Genomic DNA, 15954 nt, shown 5'->3' on the forward strand with positions numbered 1-15954 from the left:
AAAGGGGTCTTAAAGAAAAGATGGAGAAAGACTTCTATCAGGGCCTGTAATGACAGGACAAGGGCAAATTTTAAACTGAAAGAAGGTAAATATAATTTGGTTGTAAGGAAGAAATTTTTCATGAACATTGTGGTGAGACACTGGGACAGGTTGACCAGAGAAGTTGGGGGTGCGCCATCACTGGAAGTGTTCAAGGTCAGGTTGGATAGGGCTTTGGGCAACATGATCTAGTCAAAGATGTACCTGCCCGTGGTAGGGGAGTTTGACTAGAGGGTCTAAAGGGATCTTTAATGTCCTTTCTAACACAAACCACTCTGTGTGGCTGGCTTTGAGTTGCTGAGTGTCCAGTGTGCATCTGCATACCCACCTCCTGGCAGCCCTACTGGAAGTTCACTGATGGGTTCATAGCACAACTTTTCCTTCGATAGAAACATGACCTCTCTCCTTTAGTTAGACCGAGGCTCCATGAAACTTTTGTGAACTTGAAACACCGGACCTCACTGTATCTCTTTGAAATGTTGAAAGTGGTCAGGGAGTTTATATCTACACTTCCAGGTAAGTAGGTAGGTATTTGTGAGGAAAGGCACTGACTAATAGATAAAAGGATAGATGCCTCATGAAGTGGTGTTTCAGTTTAGTGGCTCTGTGAAGCAAACTAGTTGGTTTTGTGCAAAAAGAAGTTCTTTTCTTTGTAATGGTTAGAATCATAAAATATCCTGAGTTGGAAGCGGCCAACAAGGACCATCAAGTCCAACTCCTGGCTCCACACAGAACCACCCCAAAATCAGACCGAATGTCTGAGAGCGTTGACCAAACACTTCTTGAACTCTGACAGGCTCGGTGCCATGACCACTTCCCTGGGAGCCTGTCCCAGTGCCTTACCAGCCTCTGGGTGCAGAACCTTTCCCTAACACCCAGCCTGACCCTCCCCTGTCCCAGCTCCATGCCGTTTCTGGTTTCACAGGAGTAGCAAATTGTTTGCTGTAGTACTGTTTTCTTTAAGTGTTAAAAGAAGATAAAGTGATTCACTTTACAACTGGCACTTCAAAGTCATTAATAAATAAACTATTTGATTTTTCTTAGCTTTTGAATACTTCATCAATTAGACTTGCTTTTGAGTTTTAAAGATTCTCCTGGTTTAAATCAGTGACAAAGATATCGATTTAGGTGAATTAAATCTTGGCATGTGCTTGGCTCTTTACTCTGAGTATTGACCACCCACAAAAAAGTCATTCATTATGGGCTGGTTGTTTTTTATTCCCCCCACCCCCCCTTCTTAAACCTCGTTTCAAAGGAAGCTCTAGGAATTTCCTGGGTTTTGTACCCACTGGATAGTCTTGGTTTTCACAGTGAAATTCTTATAATGCTATAAGTTTTGACTAATTGCCATGGACTGAGAATTTAAATCATCTTGTTAAGTCAACAGTTAAGACTGAGAACAAGTCATCTTGTGAAGACAACACTTCCAGTGACATGACAGTACATTGCAACACTGCTTTTTGATTTTCCTTTTATCCTTGAAAATGAAGAGGTATTCACAGCACTCAGTCATATTTGCAGCTGTTAGGATTTTAATTCCTATTGGATCAGTTTCTCTTTTATTTTTTCTAAGAATTCCCAGTTCATCCTTGCCTCAAGCAAGCATGAGTTGTGGGGTCCCAGAGGGGGCCTCACAGTCCAGAGAGTGACGCCAATTCCCTTATGACAGAGTGTTGGGAGTTCTTCTTCCTCCCCCTCTTAGATGCTTCATGAATTTCTTTTTTTTTTTTAATAAGTATTTATTTATTCATCTAGGGAGCTTGAATGGATTTTCAAATCACAGCCTTGTAAATAACATAATTAAGGTGATTACAAAAGTGATATTTTTGCTTGTTTGCATTAGAGATTCAATTATATCAATATATAACATTTTTCTATTTAACAAGGTGAAACGTATTATTACCATTAGCATGTTTTCCCTAACCAACATGTTTCATATTTGATTGAGTGAAACAACTGATTCATGTTTATCAAACTAGATATGTCTACAAAACTTCTGATTTTCAAATAGGTTGGACAAATACATATTTCTAAGGCAGACTTCATTTGAACATTGATGGTATTATAATAATACAAATATATTTAAATATCTGTTTATTCTGTTTGTAGTAGGGGCATACCTGATGGGTCAGTGTTTCCCATTAAGGAACCTCCCATACTGCTTGAAGTGTTCTACAGGTTTTGGACATTTTTTCCTTTGATTGATAAGATTGATCAGGACTCGTCTTTACTGGCAAAGACAATTCTTCTTCTTCTTTATGTGTGTGAGTCTATTATTGCTAAAGATAAAGATATCATTCAAATATCATGTTTTTCTTGTCCCAACAATCTTTAACATTTGTACACATCTATCATGTAAAAATGTACTTCAATTGCTTTCAGGCATATAACCATATTCCATGCATTTATACACACACCATGTAATAGTATATAATCTTTTAAAGTATGTGTATATAAATCCTGCTCACCTAACATATCTTGGAAATAGAATATGTGAACAATTTCTGTATTCTCTGAAAGATTTAAAAACATTGGAAAAGAGAATATGTCTTTAGGCTTGACTGTCTTTTGTTTGGTGAAGTAAAAAGAGGTGAGTACATTTATTTTTAAATGAACAAACAAAGTTTGTTTGCTCCAGAACATTTTTAGTTGTTTTATTTACTTTGAATTAAACAGAAGTAAATCTACAATTGAAACATTATTTTAAAAAATAAAAGAATGCATTTATGGAATGTCAAAGTCATGTATTTAACTTGAGGGGACAGAGTTATTTGACAAATGTAACACACTTTCACAATGTTTTGGTCATCAGAAAGTGGTGTGTTTTTTTTTTTTTTAGGAACAGTGTGGACTGAAAATCTTTTACTGTATTATAAAGTGTTATATTATTATAAATTATGTTATATAACATATGTTATAACATTAAAATGTTATATAATTATAAATTATATATTATAATAGTGCTTACAAGCACAATTTCTTGTGTTGGTAAAACCATGCTCCTACTGTTGCTAGTCTGTTCAATTTTTTTCCCCATCTTCACTATGACACACGTTATATATTTATATATACGCATACATACATATACATTTCTTTATTAGATTTATTATTTCAGACCACAGGGAAAGACTTCTGCAATTAAGTTGGAGTGTTTACACATAAGGAAGTAAAGCAAAATTTCTATTTAAAACTTGAGAAATGTTTTAATAATAATAATAATAAAGGAAGGAAGGAAGGAACAGATGCGTAACTTGACAGTTTTGGAGCCAGAGGATAAAGTGGCAGGTAAAGCTTTTTTTTTTCCCCTGTATTTTCCAGCCATAGTTTTGAGGAAAAAAAAGTATATATACTAGTATATATATTATATAGCTAGTATATGCATATATTGCCTTCCCTGATCTTGCAAATTGCCAGGTCCATGATAAAGCTCACAGGTAATTGCATTCAGTGCCATTAGGAAAGCAAAGAAAGCACCTTCTTGTCCATTTTGAACTCAATCCTCCTAGAGAGTATTTGTACAGAATTATTTATGGTAGGCTGACAGAATTAACGTGGCAACAACTTTCATGTTCGTGAAGGGCTCTATGTTTCATTAGACTAAGGTGGCAGCTTCACCTATGAGAGCTTTTAGCTGGCTGATTTTTTTTCACATATGCAGGAGAGTTAGTTGGCAAGTGGATCTGTACCAAGCATTGCCATGCGCACTCTTATGCTTTTTTATTTCATGGCAAACTGTGAAGATGCTCTCTGTATTCCTGCCAAGGTAATTCTTTCTGGAATAGTTGCGGGGGCAGGAGGAGAAGAGCTAGATGGAAGATATCATTGGCAAAAGAATCACTGTTTTCCATAACCTGGAAATCACTCAGGAAATTTCCCTCAGGATTCCAGATCTGTTTTGCATTTGCAGAAGGCCATTATACGGCTATTCTAGATTTCCTGAAACTTGATTTCCAGGCATTTGATACCATTTATTGCCTGTTTGACATGTGATGTTTTCTGAAGGGATAACTTTCTATGTTTTGGCAGTGTGTAGCTGTCTATGCTGACACAGCATAATATGTTGATAATTGTTATTAGATCTTCAATTCATCATTGAATTTTGATACTAAATAGTCTTGTCGATAATGGTCTTTATTGTGTTTCTAAGAGTTTTCTATCCATAATAAATTCACTGTGCCCTAATATTTACTCAAAAGTCTTTACAGACAATGTTTAAGTAAGAGAGTCAATAAATATGTTGCTCTTCATTTCCTTTAAATAAAACAAAAAGGTTTAAAGAATGGGGCTCTCATATGCTGAGTTCAGCAGTTGAACATACATCAGTTGAAAACAGGAGAAATAAGTCTGCTTGTAATCTTTTGCTGTTCTCTTTAAAGATTATTTGAAGTCTGGCTATGTTCTGAAAATGAGGCATAACTATATTAGCCCTATTGGGTAAGAGCATTTATCATTTCAAGGAGAACACAAAGACGGATTTGTGTGTAGATAGTATAGATTCTTCCTCTGACAATATAGCATTAACCATACCCCTCCTGAAAGAAAAAAAAAAGTACCTCGTTAAATACCTCATAAAATTATTTTTTGAGTTTATTATTTCCTTATGAATTTCACAAGTCTTTGGTGAACCTGTGGCTTCAAGATATCTGTAGTAACTACAGAGCTTTGCAGATCAGAGGTGTAGGGATTTTTACAATAACTAGCAAAAGGAACACGTGGCTTATTAAGGTGTGTAACTGTCTTTTGTTGGTAGCTTTTAATTTGTGGAATAACGTGCTGTTCTTTAATCTCCTTTGACTTTTGAGCTAATACTTTACCTTTTTTTTTTTTGTAAAACATGTATCTGACACATATATATATATTATATATCTGTTTGTATACTCAATTGCTGCGCTTTCAGTGGCCCACACTCAGTTTACTTTCATATTAGTTAATTGTTATTTAGGTCTCTTCAGGCACATCTGATTTATAAACTTCCTGAAACCTTGTTTCCAGTATTTGTTTTATTTTTGATCTTGAGCTATTCCTTTGCCTTATTTTTTTTAAGCTTTTTACTGAAAGCCCATTTTACAGATAGACCCCCACCCTATGTTCTGCTAACACGCAGAATTTTCTCATTTCTGGATTTTTTGATCCACCCAGCTATCTGCTTGCTTAAAAAGGGCTGTGATACAACAATTTAATGGAGCTGGGTTCTGCAGATCTTGCTCACTTCATTAAGGAGTTAGAGATTAACATGAAATCTATGTTGGGAGATAAATTATAAGAATGTGAATAAAATGGATAATCTCATTCCTTTGTTTACAGTCCTCTCCAGTAATCTGGGAGATGGAACTGGCAAAGTAGAAAGGTTGGTACTGCACCTGCTTCCTTAGCTATTGTTTCTTAATCAGATTCTCCTGGTAAGGCTTCTGTATAAGACTGAAGTGCTTTAAAGCATAATTTCTCCTTTTCCAAGCAGTTATTATTGAGACAGAAATCATTTGAAGAGCTGTTGTTGTTATTACTGTTGTGTTATTGTGGGCATCCTGTGAGCCTTTTGTCTTTAGTAACCTCACAACTATATGGTTTAGTAACAGCAGATTTCTGTATCCTTCAATTGATACGTAAACTGAAGAAGTGTACTTCTAGCAAATGTCCACTCTTCTTTTATTTTTGCTTCATCTGAGACTATAAACAGCTGGTTATATCTATCACTTTCCACCATTTCTGAAAATAATTTCCTTGAAATAAAATAATATGATTGGAGGTGGTTTTGCTTATGATTTGCTTTGGGTTTGGTTGTTTTGTTGTCGTCGTTTGGTGTGTTTGTTTTGTTGTGTTTTGGTTTTTTTTTTGGGGGGGGAGGGGGATGTTTGTTCTAATTTCTGCCACTGTTTTTCTCTATAATGACACTGTTTAGTTCTTTGACATTCAGAGATGTTACTTTTAAGTAAAAATCCAGAGATAACGGCTTAGCTTATCAAAAAACTTGAAAGCAAAGTAGTTATTTCTTCATTTGACAGCATGAACTTTTATGTGGCAGTTAGCTTATCAAGTTTAACTTTAAAACTTACATTTATGGCAGATGTGTCAATTTCCATTGATAATGCCATCAGTTCTTGTCCTGTAGTAATTTTCTTATATTCTCTTCAGTCACCTTCTCCTTCCCTATATTCCCTTCAGTTTAAGTGGAAGAATAAAATCATGTAAGTAGCGTGGGTCTGTCCCTGAAGAACTCTGCTCTACCGAAAATACAGGTCCATGCTTTTCATCGTGATCCCTGCCAGTGTGTTTCCTCCAATTCCTGGGAGGTCTCCCTCCACCTGGGAGGCTTCTGATCAAGAGGACTTAGGTACAACCTTTTCATGACTTCCCATGTTTTGATTTTCTCTCGTCTTCTATCTTTGTTAGACTTGTTCACTATCTTTTTTTTTTTAATGACACTTCTTTTTTTAAAGAGTTCTAGCTCAATGAACCAAACTCTTAAGTACTGCCTCCATAACATCAGTGTGTTACTTATTCACGATAATTCTCTTTGTTCATCTTTAGATTATTTTGCTCGTGTTTGTCTTCTTGTTCAGCTGCTGTCTTTTCCTGTCCCCTATCCCTAAGGCTTGATCCATCTGCTTAGCTACCCCTCCTTTGGGATGGTTCCATATACTGCTGAAATGACAGATGTACTGTGAGAGACTGGATATTCATATGTTTCCCATATTTAAGCTTTCTTAATGTAAGCCAAATGAAACGTGGGAACTAGACAACAGAGTTTAAGTGTCCTCATTTAAAATAGACACGGTTTCTGCTGAATGGACTGGAATTTGTCCTTTTGAATTTTATCTGTAGATTTTTTCTTTGCTTTCTTCATAGTTAGATCTTATTGTTGATGGCGATGAAACACTATTATTAGGTTCAAGGGTCGCTTTTGAGGCTCATGCTCAGGGAATGCCGTGCTGGATGCTGTGACCAATTTCCTCGTTCCTGACAAGCTCAGATTAACAACCACATGATCCAGACTCCATGTACCAGAGCAAGCTTCCTCCCTGGACATTTTCAGGCACTCCTTGTTTTTACATTGATTCCTCTCATGTTATTATCTACATCAGCCAACTGAAGCTTTGTCTCTCTCTTTCTCCCTGCCTTTCTCCTCCTTTCCTCTCTACATCTCTTCCCTTTCTAGCAGAGCTCTGTGACTGTGCAGCTCTGCCCCAGTTCACCCCCATACACGCTGTCTTTCTCTGCCTCCTCCCTCTTGTTCCTCTGGATCTTCCAGATGAGTAGCTTTCCTGGCAGATTCATGGATGCCAAATAATAATTTATTGCAGCTTTAAATTCAGAGATCAATTGCCTGTTGTCTTCCTTGGTACCATGTTGATTTTATTCATTTCTAGCATCCCTGCCTGCTGTGGAGTCAGAGACTCTCCTATCCTGCCTGCATGAAGTGTTCACCTGGGAGATTTAAAGCACTACATTTTTTTTCAGCACCGTGCAGCCATCTTATATGCAGTCATCTGCTTATTTTCTTGGGAGAGGGTTAACAGGCTTGAGGGGTAAAAGGAAAGCAGATCATGGGGTTGACTTTTCATGTCGTAGGCCTCAGGTAGCCATCTCACACTACCTCCTCTGCCGCATGGATTCATAACCTGTGTGTGTGTTGTGTCACTGCCCTTCAGCCCTGGAGTTCATCTTGTAGCTTATATTAATTCAGTGAAATCCTCGAGGAACTGTGCTGTTCTTTGTAGTAATCTCATGAAAACATGGCTTAGCTGCTTGTTGTTTTAATCACTGAATTTACCAACAATACTTGAAAAGCCATGTTAGAAAATTGATGGATCTTAGGTAGTAAATGATGAGTATATAGGACATGCCCTTTTAAGCCAGCTTGGGATAACAAATATTGAAAACGTATAGAAACACACACTTATGCATAAAATGCATCTACATTAGACTAAGTGTCCATTTTATTGGAATCTTCAAAATGCATTTGGATGCATGTTTCTAGCTACAGAGAAATTTTTATCTTTTACATGATAAACAACAGTGGAAACGTCTTCAAATTTTCATGTTCAGCCCCACAGAAGGCAAATATCTGCTGTTGCTGGGACCCATCTGGTGTGATCTGCTTTCCTTTGGCCCCTGCAGATGACTTTTATTGCTTGTTATCTGGAGATGCAGAGCCCAGGATCTTGGATTTGGTGCATCCTGGTCCTGCGTCCTGAGGTCAGAGGGAGCACATCACCCACTTGCTCTCCTGTCACTTCCAGCTCTTTGTTGAAGGCTGAGTAAATCACATAAAACCCCATTCAACATTTAGCCATGCAATTGAATGTGGCTGCCTGTGCAATACTCTCCGATCACCTATGGACTCCCCCGACTTTCCTCTGGTGTCAGGAAAAGTGTGACACATTGCCTTTCTCTTAGTCTGTGAGACTCACCTCCCCAAGACCCAGAGTAGCCATGGGATCCTGTCCCACAGAGCTTCAGGAAGGAAAGCCTTGTGTATTTACTATTTACTCACACTTAGAGGCACGCATAAGCCAGAAACATAGTAAATTGTTCAAAACACTGATTTTGCAAAGGAAAGGGAAATGATTTTACTGATTAAATATTCATGATGTGCTCATATATTATAACAGTGGGTTTATAAATATGTAGATGTATTGCTGATTGATAGGAGACTATGTAGGAGAAAGCATTCTTTTCATTGTGCAATGGTCCGACATCTCCACGCACACAAAGATCTGGACTAGCACATGTTTGTGATGATGTCTGAAGGGAAAATAAAGCCTTAACTAGATAAATAAATAAAAAATGATAATGCATTGTATTTCGGTCCTTCTTTAAAGCTGATATAATTGGGTAATTGATGATCCTTCAGGTTTTCTTTTTAAAGCTGCATATGGTTTACCAGAATACTCAGACTGTCAGGACACCTGGGGCAGCTGTAAATGACCTGACAAAGGGAGCACACTTCTCTCTTCATGGTATATGTATATTTTTCGTGTATTTCTTCCTTGTTATGTGAAGTTGCCTTCTTGAATTCCTTCCATTTGTATCTCACACAGCTGAGTAACTCCTTGCATGCATACACACTCCCAGCCCTCCCCCAGACATCTGTCCTGACTCTTAGTACGAGGTGACAGTGTTTGAATGCGTTGGGAGGAGGGACAAAGACAAAATCCTGCAAAAAAAAAAAGGTGGGACAGCCATGATATTTTTAACAATATTTGCAGTGGAATTTTATTTTTAACCTCCTTTTTTTTTTAAAAAAAAAAAAAAAAAGAACCCCAAGTTTGCTAGCTAAAAATATAGGTTTTGTGGTTTTACTCTGCAAAAGATCAGGACTGGGGAGGGGGTGTTGTTTTCTGGGAAAAGGGTTTCCTGAAGAACTTTCCCCAATGTGATCATACTGTTGTAGCATCACGGAACTCAGCAAAAGGCTACAGCAACTGTGAACCTGTATCTTGTCCAGGATTATTTTCAAACATGGGAATATATTTCAATAGACGCACAGCCATAGCTCCATCACAAAATTTTGATCCACAGAAGGACATTAATACCTTGCCTCTACTTGAAGCAGCACATCTGCCGTGTGAAACCTTCCAAGCGTGTCCTAAGCTACCTTAGGAGTCTGGAGACCTCAGATGGTAAATTTTGCTGCAGTACAGTTCAGAGTACAGTCCAAGATGTATGCTACTGTTGATATACTTGCTCATGGGGTGTTTTTGGTTGGTTAGTTGGTTTTTGGATAGAGCTGAGCAGAAGGTGCTTGGCCTGCCAGAGCCAACACGCTTCCCTCAGCAAGGAGCAGGTGAACACCACACGACCATTCCCCTCCTTAGCCTGGGAACAACCCCAGCCACCTCCTCAGCTCTTCCCTCTGTATTTGTCCAAAGGGACTGTCCTGGACACCCACTTGAAGGTTTCACTGCGAGTCCTGGAGCCCTGGTCTGACCTTAAAGAGGCAGAATATTGATACTTCTCTCTGTCATTTCCTACCAGCTGAATTGGGACATTTTCCCCTCACCCTCTGAGAGCTGCTCTGTGGAGATGCTTTTAGGAAGGAATAGTTTCAGTTACTCTTTCTCCCTCTCTCTTTTCACTTTTCCTCAGGCATGTCTGACTCCTATTCTTGCAATCACTGGAGGCACAGAGCTCTCTGTGCTCCTGAGTAGTCCTGCAGAGACATTGGGAAAACTCTGCATCTTCCCGGGTATTTCCCAGCAGCAAAAGCATCAGGAGTGGCTTGGTCTCCAGCAGTCTTAGGCTGAAGCACAAAGCACATGCTCAGCCATCAGAGGAGTGACTTATTGGAATGGTCTTTGTATAACACACAGAGGGCAAAATGTCTAATGACAGCAGATTTAAGCCAGATATAATGGAGCACTTTCCCCACACTAATAATTAATCTCTGAGACCAGAGCTTTTGGAGACTGGAAGTATGGATTCAGGAAGGGATTAGACCAATTCAGTGAGGATCGGTCCATCGGTGGCTATTCACCATGCCTGCCTAGATGTGGTCTTCCATTTAGGAAGGCCACGAATCACTGATTGCTGGTGGCTCCAAAAGTCTATCAAGGATGACTCCATGCGTGTTTCTTATGCTCTCTCTCCAAGCATCTATTTACCTCTCTCACAGATAACATGCTCAGCTAGATGGGCTTTACTTTGGTCTAGTATTGTCAGTGCCTCGTGGCTCTTAAGATGTAGCTTAATTAGTTGATGAAACACTCGGCATGACACTCTCTCTGAAGTTCTCAGGGGATTGATCTTATGGTAGCTTGGTCCCATGTCTGAGCAGTCTCTGCAAGGGGACAACAGCCTGCCACCCTGGTGGGGTGCTGCGATACGCTCTGAAGCACTGACAGCAAAATGATTGTCCCTCAGGGTGGTCATCAGCCAGTGCCCAGCCTAGTCAAAGCTTGGGGAATCTCTAAAATCCGCAGCTACTAGGCAGGGCTGTCATTAGCAAGAGACGACTACTGAAAGGAGTGGTGTCTGCTTAAAGGTTGTGCGCTCTGTAAGATAGGCCTGAAAAGGACAAAAGTAAATAAGGGTCTCTCAGCCTTTCTGCTGTGGAATTTGCCTGCCCTTGGTGAAGTTCCTGCCCCCACTGTTTGTACTGATAAATGTCCTTGCATTAGTAAACTCGTAATGCATCTTGTTTGTCCCTTCAAGGCCAGCCCTTGCAGCTTTCATTAGTATTTTAGGATATTTATGACTTTGTAAATGACTGAAAATCTGCAATTTGTCATTGGGAATTAAAAAACATCTTCCTCCCACTTAGAGCTGAAGCTCAGCTTTGGCCTTTGAGGGACTGAGCCACCTCTGGGCTTGGCAGACAAAAACAAAGTCAGACAGTGCCCAGATTTACAGCAGCGAGTGGCTCTTGGTTACTCAGATGTCTTTGATAATGTGTCAGCTGCTGTTGCTGGTAGGGATCAGTGTTTAGGCTCAGAATTAATTTCTCTCTAGCTGAAGAGAAAATAAAAATCTCTCTTCTGCAAGAGCAAACAGCGGAAGAGGTAGTAACAGAGAGAGAAAGGGAGACAAATGAAAATAGCACCAGGCACATGTAAATCCTGCATATACACACCCCAAAGTTTAACAGAGGGAAAGCGTTGAGAAGAGGACACTGCATTTCCCTTTGCTGTGCTTCGTACTTTCAGCTTGGAATAATGGAAGTTAAGAGAATTTGTAAGGTTTCAAAGGGAGTTTATCATGTAATTGGTGAAGGGCTGGAGAGTTGGTAGGGGAGGGATAATAATCAAAAGAGCCTTTTCAGCGCTAAACTGCAGTCCAGCAAATCAAAGGGAGGAATGTTAATTGGTTTGTACAACATGATATTCTCGGTCCAGAGTAGCCTCAGCCACTCAATGGTACTTTTTTTTTTTCTTCCCTCTCTCTCTTTGTAGGTTGATTAAGTGAAGAGAAGGAAAAAAAATACACAAAACTGCTTTCAAGTATTGAAGACACAAGGCCAGGATGAACACGAAGGACTCAAAAGTGACTGAAGGAGGTCTCAATGTCACACTTACCATACGCCTTCTCATGCATGGCAAGGTGAAGCATTTACTGTTGCCACAGGGGTTGCCTGTTTGTTGAGCGAGTGTGTGCAGTTACCATCGGAGCCTGGCAGTGACACTAACAGAGGGTCTGCTCCTCCTCTTCCAATCTGAGTCAAAAGCACCATTGCCATGACTGAAAAATCAGCCCCTGCCTTTCAAGGCATCATGCTCAAGTTTGCACTGCAGCCCAAGTTCCTTAGAACAAGCCTTGCTTGTACCAAACCCACTTTGAACAGTTCTGGTGGCAAAATGAGTTTGTTCACTGATAGTTAGCCAAATTAGACAGACCCTTGCATAAGGGTGACCTGCATACAGCTCGCTTTTCTCATCGTTTGCAGTTTTCTGTGTTGTGGGTTTGTGTCTTTTTGGTTTTTGTTTTTTAAGATACCAGAACATTGATTTGTGTGAAGTAATTGCCACAGAATTACTGAATATTCCTGTTGAATTCAAATGGGATAGCTCTTCATTATTCTGATGTAGCATCTTATTAGAGCAAACCCTTGATATAACAAGCATTTGTCCAGGTCCCCTGCGGGTCTGTTTTGGAAGGTTGACTGTAATTTCATTTCTGTCCAGCGTAGCACTTAAACATGCAGATAAGTGTGAAATCTGTGCCATAGACAAAGTGCCAATTCTGTATTGTCAGACTTAACAGTCTGATAGCCATTTATTGCAAGTTGCCAGATCACAAAATGGGCTTTTAATTAAAAAACACATTTCGTTGGTTTGTTTGTATTATTTGCATCACTGACACCAGACAATTTTAGGCTTAAAGAATGAATGTTATATAAAATAGATGTTTTTGGCTGGTTCTTAATAAGAGACAGTGGATATATACATCATTCTGCAGATCAAAATTGTAGGTATAAATCTAAAAAGTAGTTTTAACCCTGGAATTTTATTTATAAACTGAAAATATATTTACATTTTGAAACAAGACACGCTCTCAACCTATGGCATGAACTCACATATTATATATCCATAGCACAAATATGAGATTAAGGTATCTCCTTGTATATTTTACTTACAGAAATGCTAGGAAATATGAGGGAGTACAGTTTAAGTTTGCAAATTAGAAACAAAATTAATGAATAAAACAAAAAGAAACAAACGCAGAAGTTAGGTTATGCCAGAATTAAGTGTTACAGATCAAATTACGTATTTTCTCTGAAATGGTCTAACCATTTTGGTTGATTTTTTTTTCTCCCCTGAAATATTCAGCTTCAGGCAGGCATCTGGTGTGTAAAATCTGCATCTTAAATAGGAATCTGTCAAACAAATCTAATAACACTCTCTTTTTCCAAGCCCACCAAAAATCTGTGCGCATGTCTGCACTCAAAATTAGTTTCTAGGGGTTGATTGTACTGGGTTCTGGTCCTAGTCCAGAAAAGCGTGTGAACACATCCATATCCTGGTGTGTGTTACCCTACTGGCTTCAGTCACATTCCTGTGTGCTTAAGTGTGCTTTTTATTAACCATGCCAGACAGCTCCGCTTCTTTCGGAATCATGCCACTAAAGCAAAAAATCAAGCATCTGTCATTTTTCAGAACATTTTAGTTAAGCCATGGACTGGATTTCTGTTTTTTGTCTGTGTTGTTTCTTTTTGTTTGTTTGTTTTTGGTGTGGTGGTGTTTTGTTTTGTTTTGTTTCAGGAAACAACGAATACAGTAATCAGAAAAGAAATTAGAAAAAGCTTATTTGCTCTGTTAAATATAGCTGATTGTGTATGCAACCACTTTTAACAGTAATGGATGTTGTGTGTCCAATCTTCAATGCATATTTAGCCCCAAGGGTCTAAATTAAACCCATAAAAGCTCTGAAATTCAAAGTTTAAGCAGGAGTACACCATGCATCCTCGGTTAACAAGGCACAATGGGTATACCATTAACTGAAGTAAGCTCTAATCATGTGTCCTATTGTACCTAAGTATTGCAAAGAGCACATTAAATCAGAATTTATTTTGGTGATAAAAGTCAGACCCTTATGGTTTCTTTGATATCATTTCTGTGATTTAAAAATGCTGATATCAGAGTGTGAAGGATGTCTGAGTCAGTATGAACTCTGTATGAAAAGGTTGCTCTGAAAGCTGTATATGCCTGTGAAAAACAAGAAGAAACATGCTTCTCCACACTTCCCTAAGATTTGTTGTGGTAATGACCGCTGGAAATTGCTGATCTCTAATTAGTATTTCTAGACAAAACAATTAACTGAAGCAGAGCTTGGTCTGTAAATAACTGGTCATAACTTGAAAGAGAAGAGTGCAATTACACGAGCGATTTTAAAAATAACAGTAGCAAACTGGATTTGGGGAAATATAATTCGAAAATTAGTTATTTATTAGTGTGTTTCATGGAAATACCGGGCTCTACCACCATTAACTTTAAATCTGTCTCCGAATTTCTGGTACCAGTGTACCTTTGCAGACGAAGGTCTATGTGCTTCATGACATTGCATTCCTTATCATGAAAGTCCATAACTTGTGCTATCATGCTTAGTTATCTCAACTCTAAACCCTGCAGACTTAGGAAATTTTCAGTATGTACTTTCCATGTCATTTGTATATGGGCTTTAAGTCAAGGATGGGCATCTTAAATATGCAGTTAAGCTAAGCTATCTCAGCACACAGTATCTGCAGACGGAGAAACCAGCATTTGTACAAATGGATGGACCTCCGCAAGGAGATACTGAGTGAAAGAGTCAGCATATTTAGCAACAGCAGAAACAACAAAAATAGCAAAAATCAAAGATAGTGTCTACTGAAAGGAAAGCAGACAGGAACCATCTTGTTCTTGGGGTAAATGCTTTCAGGGCCTAATATAAGAGATGTCCTCCCAGGCCAGGACTTCAGAAGGCATGTGCTGGTGTAAGATGAAAGGCATAATTTTTATCTTGTGCTGTGTTACATCAGAAAAAAAAATTCAACAGTGTGACAGCCCTGAAGAGAAACCAGAAGCAACACAAAACATTTCTCATGCTTCCTTGCAATGAAGGGGAGGTTTTCAGGGAGTATGATACAAGGGCAGTGCTCAGTTGCTCTTCACGTCTGCAGAGGCACAGTTGTCTTTGTTTGCAGGGAGTTTTAAGAATGATGTTAGGAAGAACTTTTTATTTGGATGTGTGAGAAGGGGAGCAGACTGTCTGGACATGCCGCAACATCTATCGATGGAGGCTTTTAAGGACAAATTAGATAAAAATGGATAAAGATGCCACTGGCACTGCAGCCCCCTGTTGCTCAGTTTTTGATTGTGTTACCTGAATGCTGCTCCAGAGAGGGCAGGAACTGAGGAGTCTTTTGAAGTATGTGCAAGAGTTGGATATGTAGAGTATATTAAATAATGCAGAGATGCATTTTCATCTCTTATTAATGAGAATTAAGAGATAAAACTGCTTCATGCATTTTGGTAGGGAAGAACGGTGAATATGAGCTGGGGCTGTTTACAATGTGCTATTTCTGCATTTTGCAACTAATTCCTTCTGTTTCTTGAACTAAAATAAGTAAAATCACTGTGCAGCGCAGAGCCTTTGAGTGGGTATAGATGTTTTATCACCTTTGTTGGCTTTAAAATTAGAATTTCTGGGCAGGATTAGAATATTGTAGTGACTGCAAGATTTCTGCTTCCAGCAGTAGTAAAAATGGCACCAGTTACCTGGATCAGGTCAATATTTCTGAAGGGCATTATGGTTCACAAGCTGAGTATGTGTGCATTTGTGGGCAAACAGTTCCCAGCTATCAGAGCCCTCTGTAAGGAAAAGCAGAGCTCAAGCTCCAAAAGAAAAGTTTCACTTTTTCTTTCTGTTTTGTTTTTGGGAGCTCAATGTTTCTTGGTCACCTTTCGCAGATCTGTGTGTGTGTGACTTGTGGCTGGTTGA

General features: G+C 38.9%; 1 protein-coding gene across 28 annotated transcripts in view; it reads left to right on the forward strand.

Moving 5' to 3' along the window:
- LOC121065899 (poly(rC)-binding protein 3-like) overlaps positions 1–15954 on the forward strand; it is a 514190-nt gene that overhangs the window by 440940 nt on the left and 57296 nt on the right. For all 28 annotated transcript variants that reach the window (XM_040549036.1, XM_040549040.1, XM_040549041.1 and 25 more), the window contains one exon: positions 11931–12078. In XM_040549036.1, coding sequence (XP_040404970.1) covers positions 12001–12078 — 78 coding nt within the window. In that variant the 5' untranslated portion in view covers positions 11931–12000. The remainder of the gene's footprint in view (positions 1–11930; positions 12079–15954) is intronic.

The sequence above is a fragment of the Cygnus olor genome, chromosome 2, assembly GCF_009769625.2.
Source record: "Cygnus olor isolate bCygOlo1 chromosome 2, bCygOlo1.pri.v2, whole genome shotgun sequence".
Lineage (NCBI taxonomy): Eukaryota > Metazoa > Chordata > Aves > Anseriformes > Anatidae > Cygnus > Cygnus olor.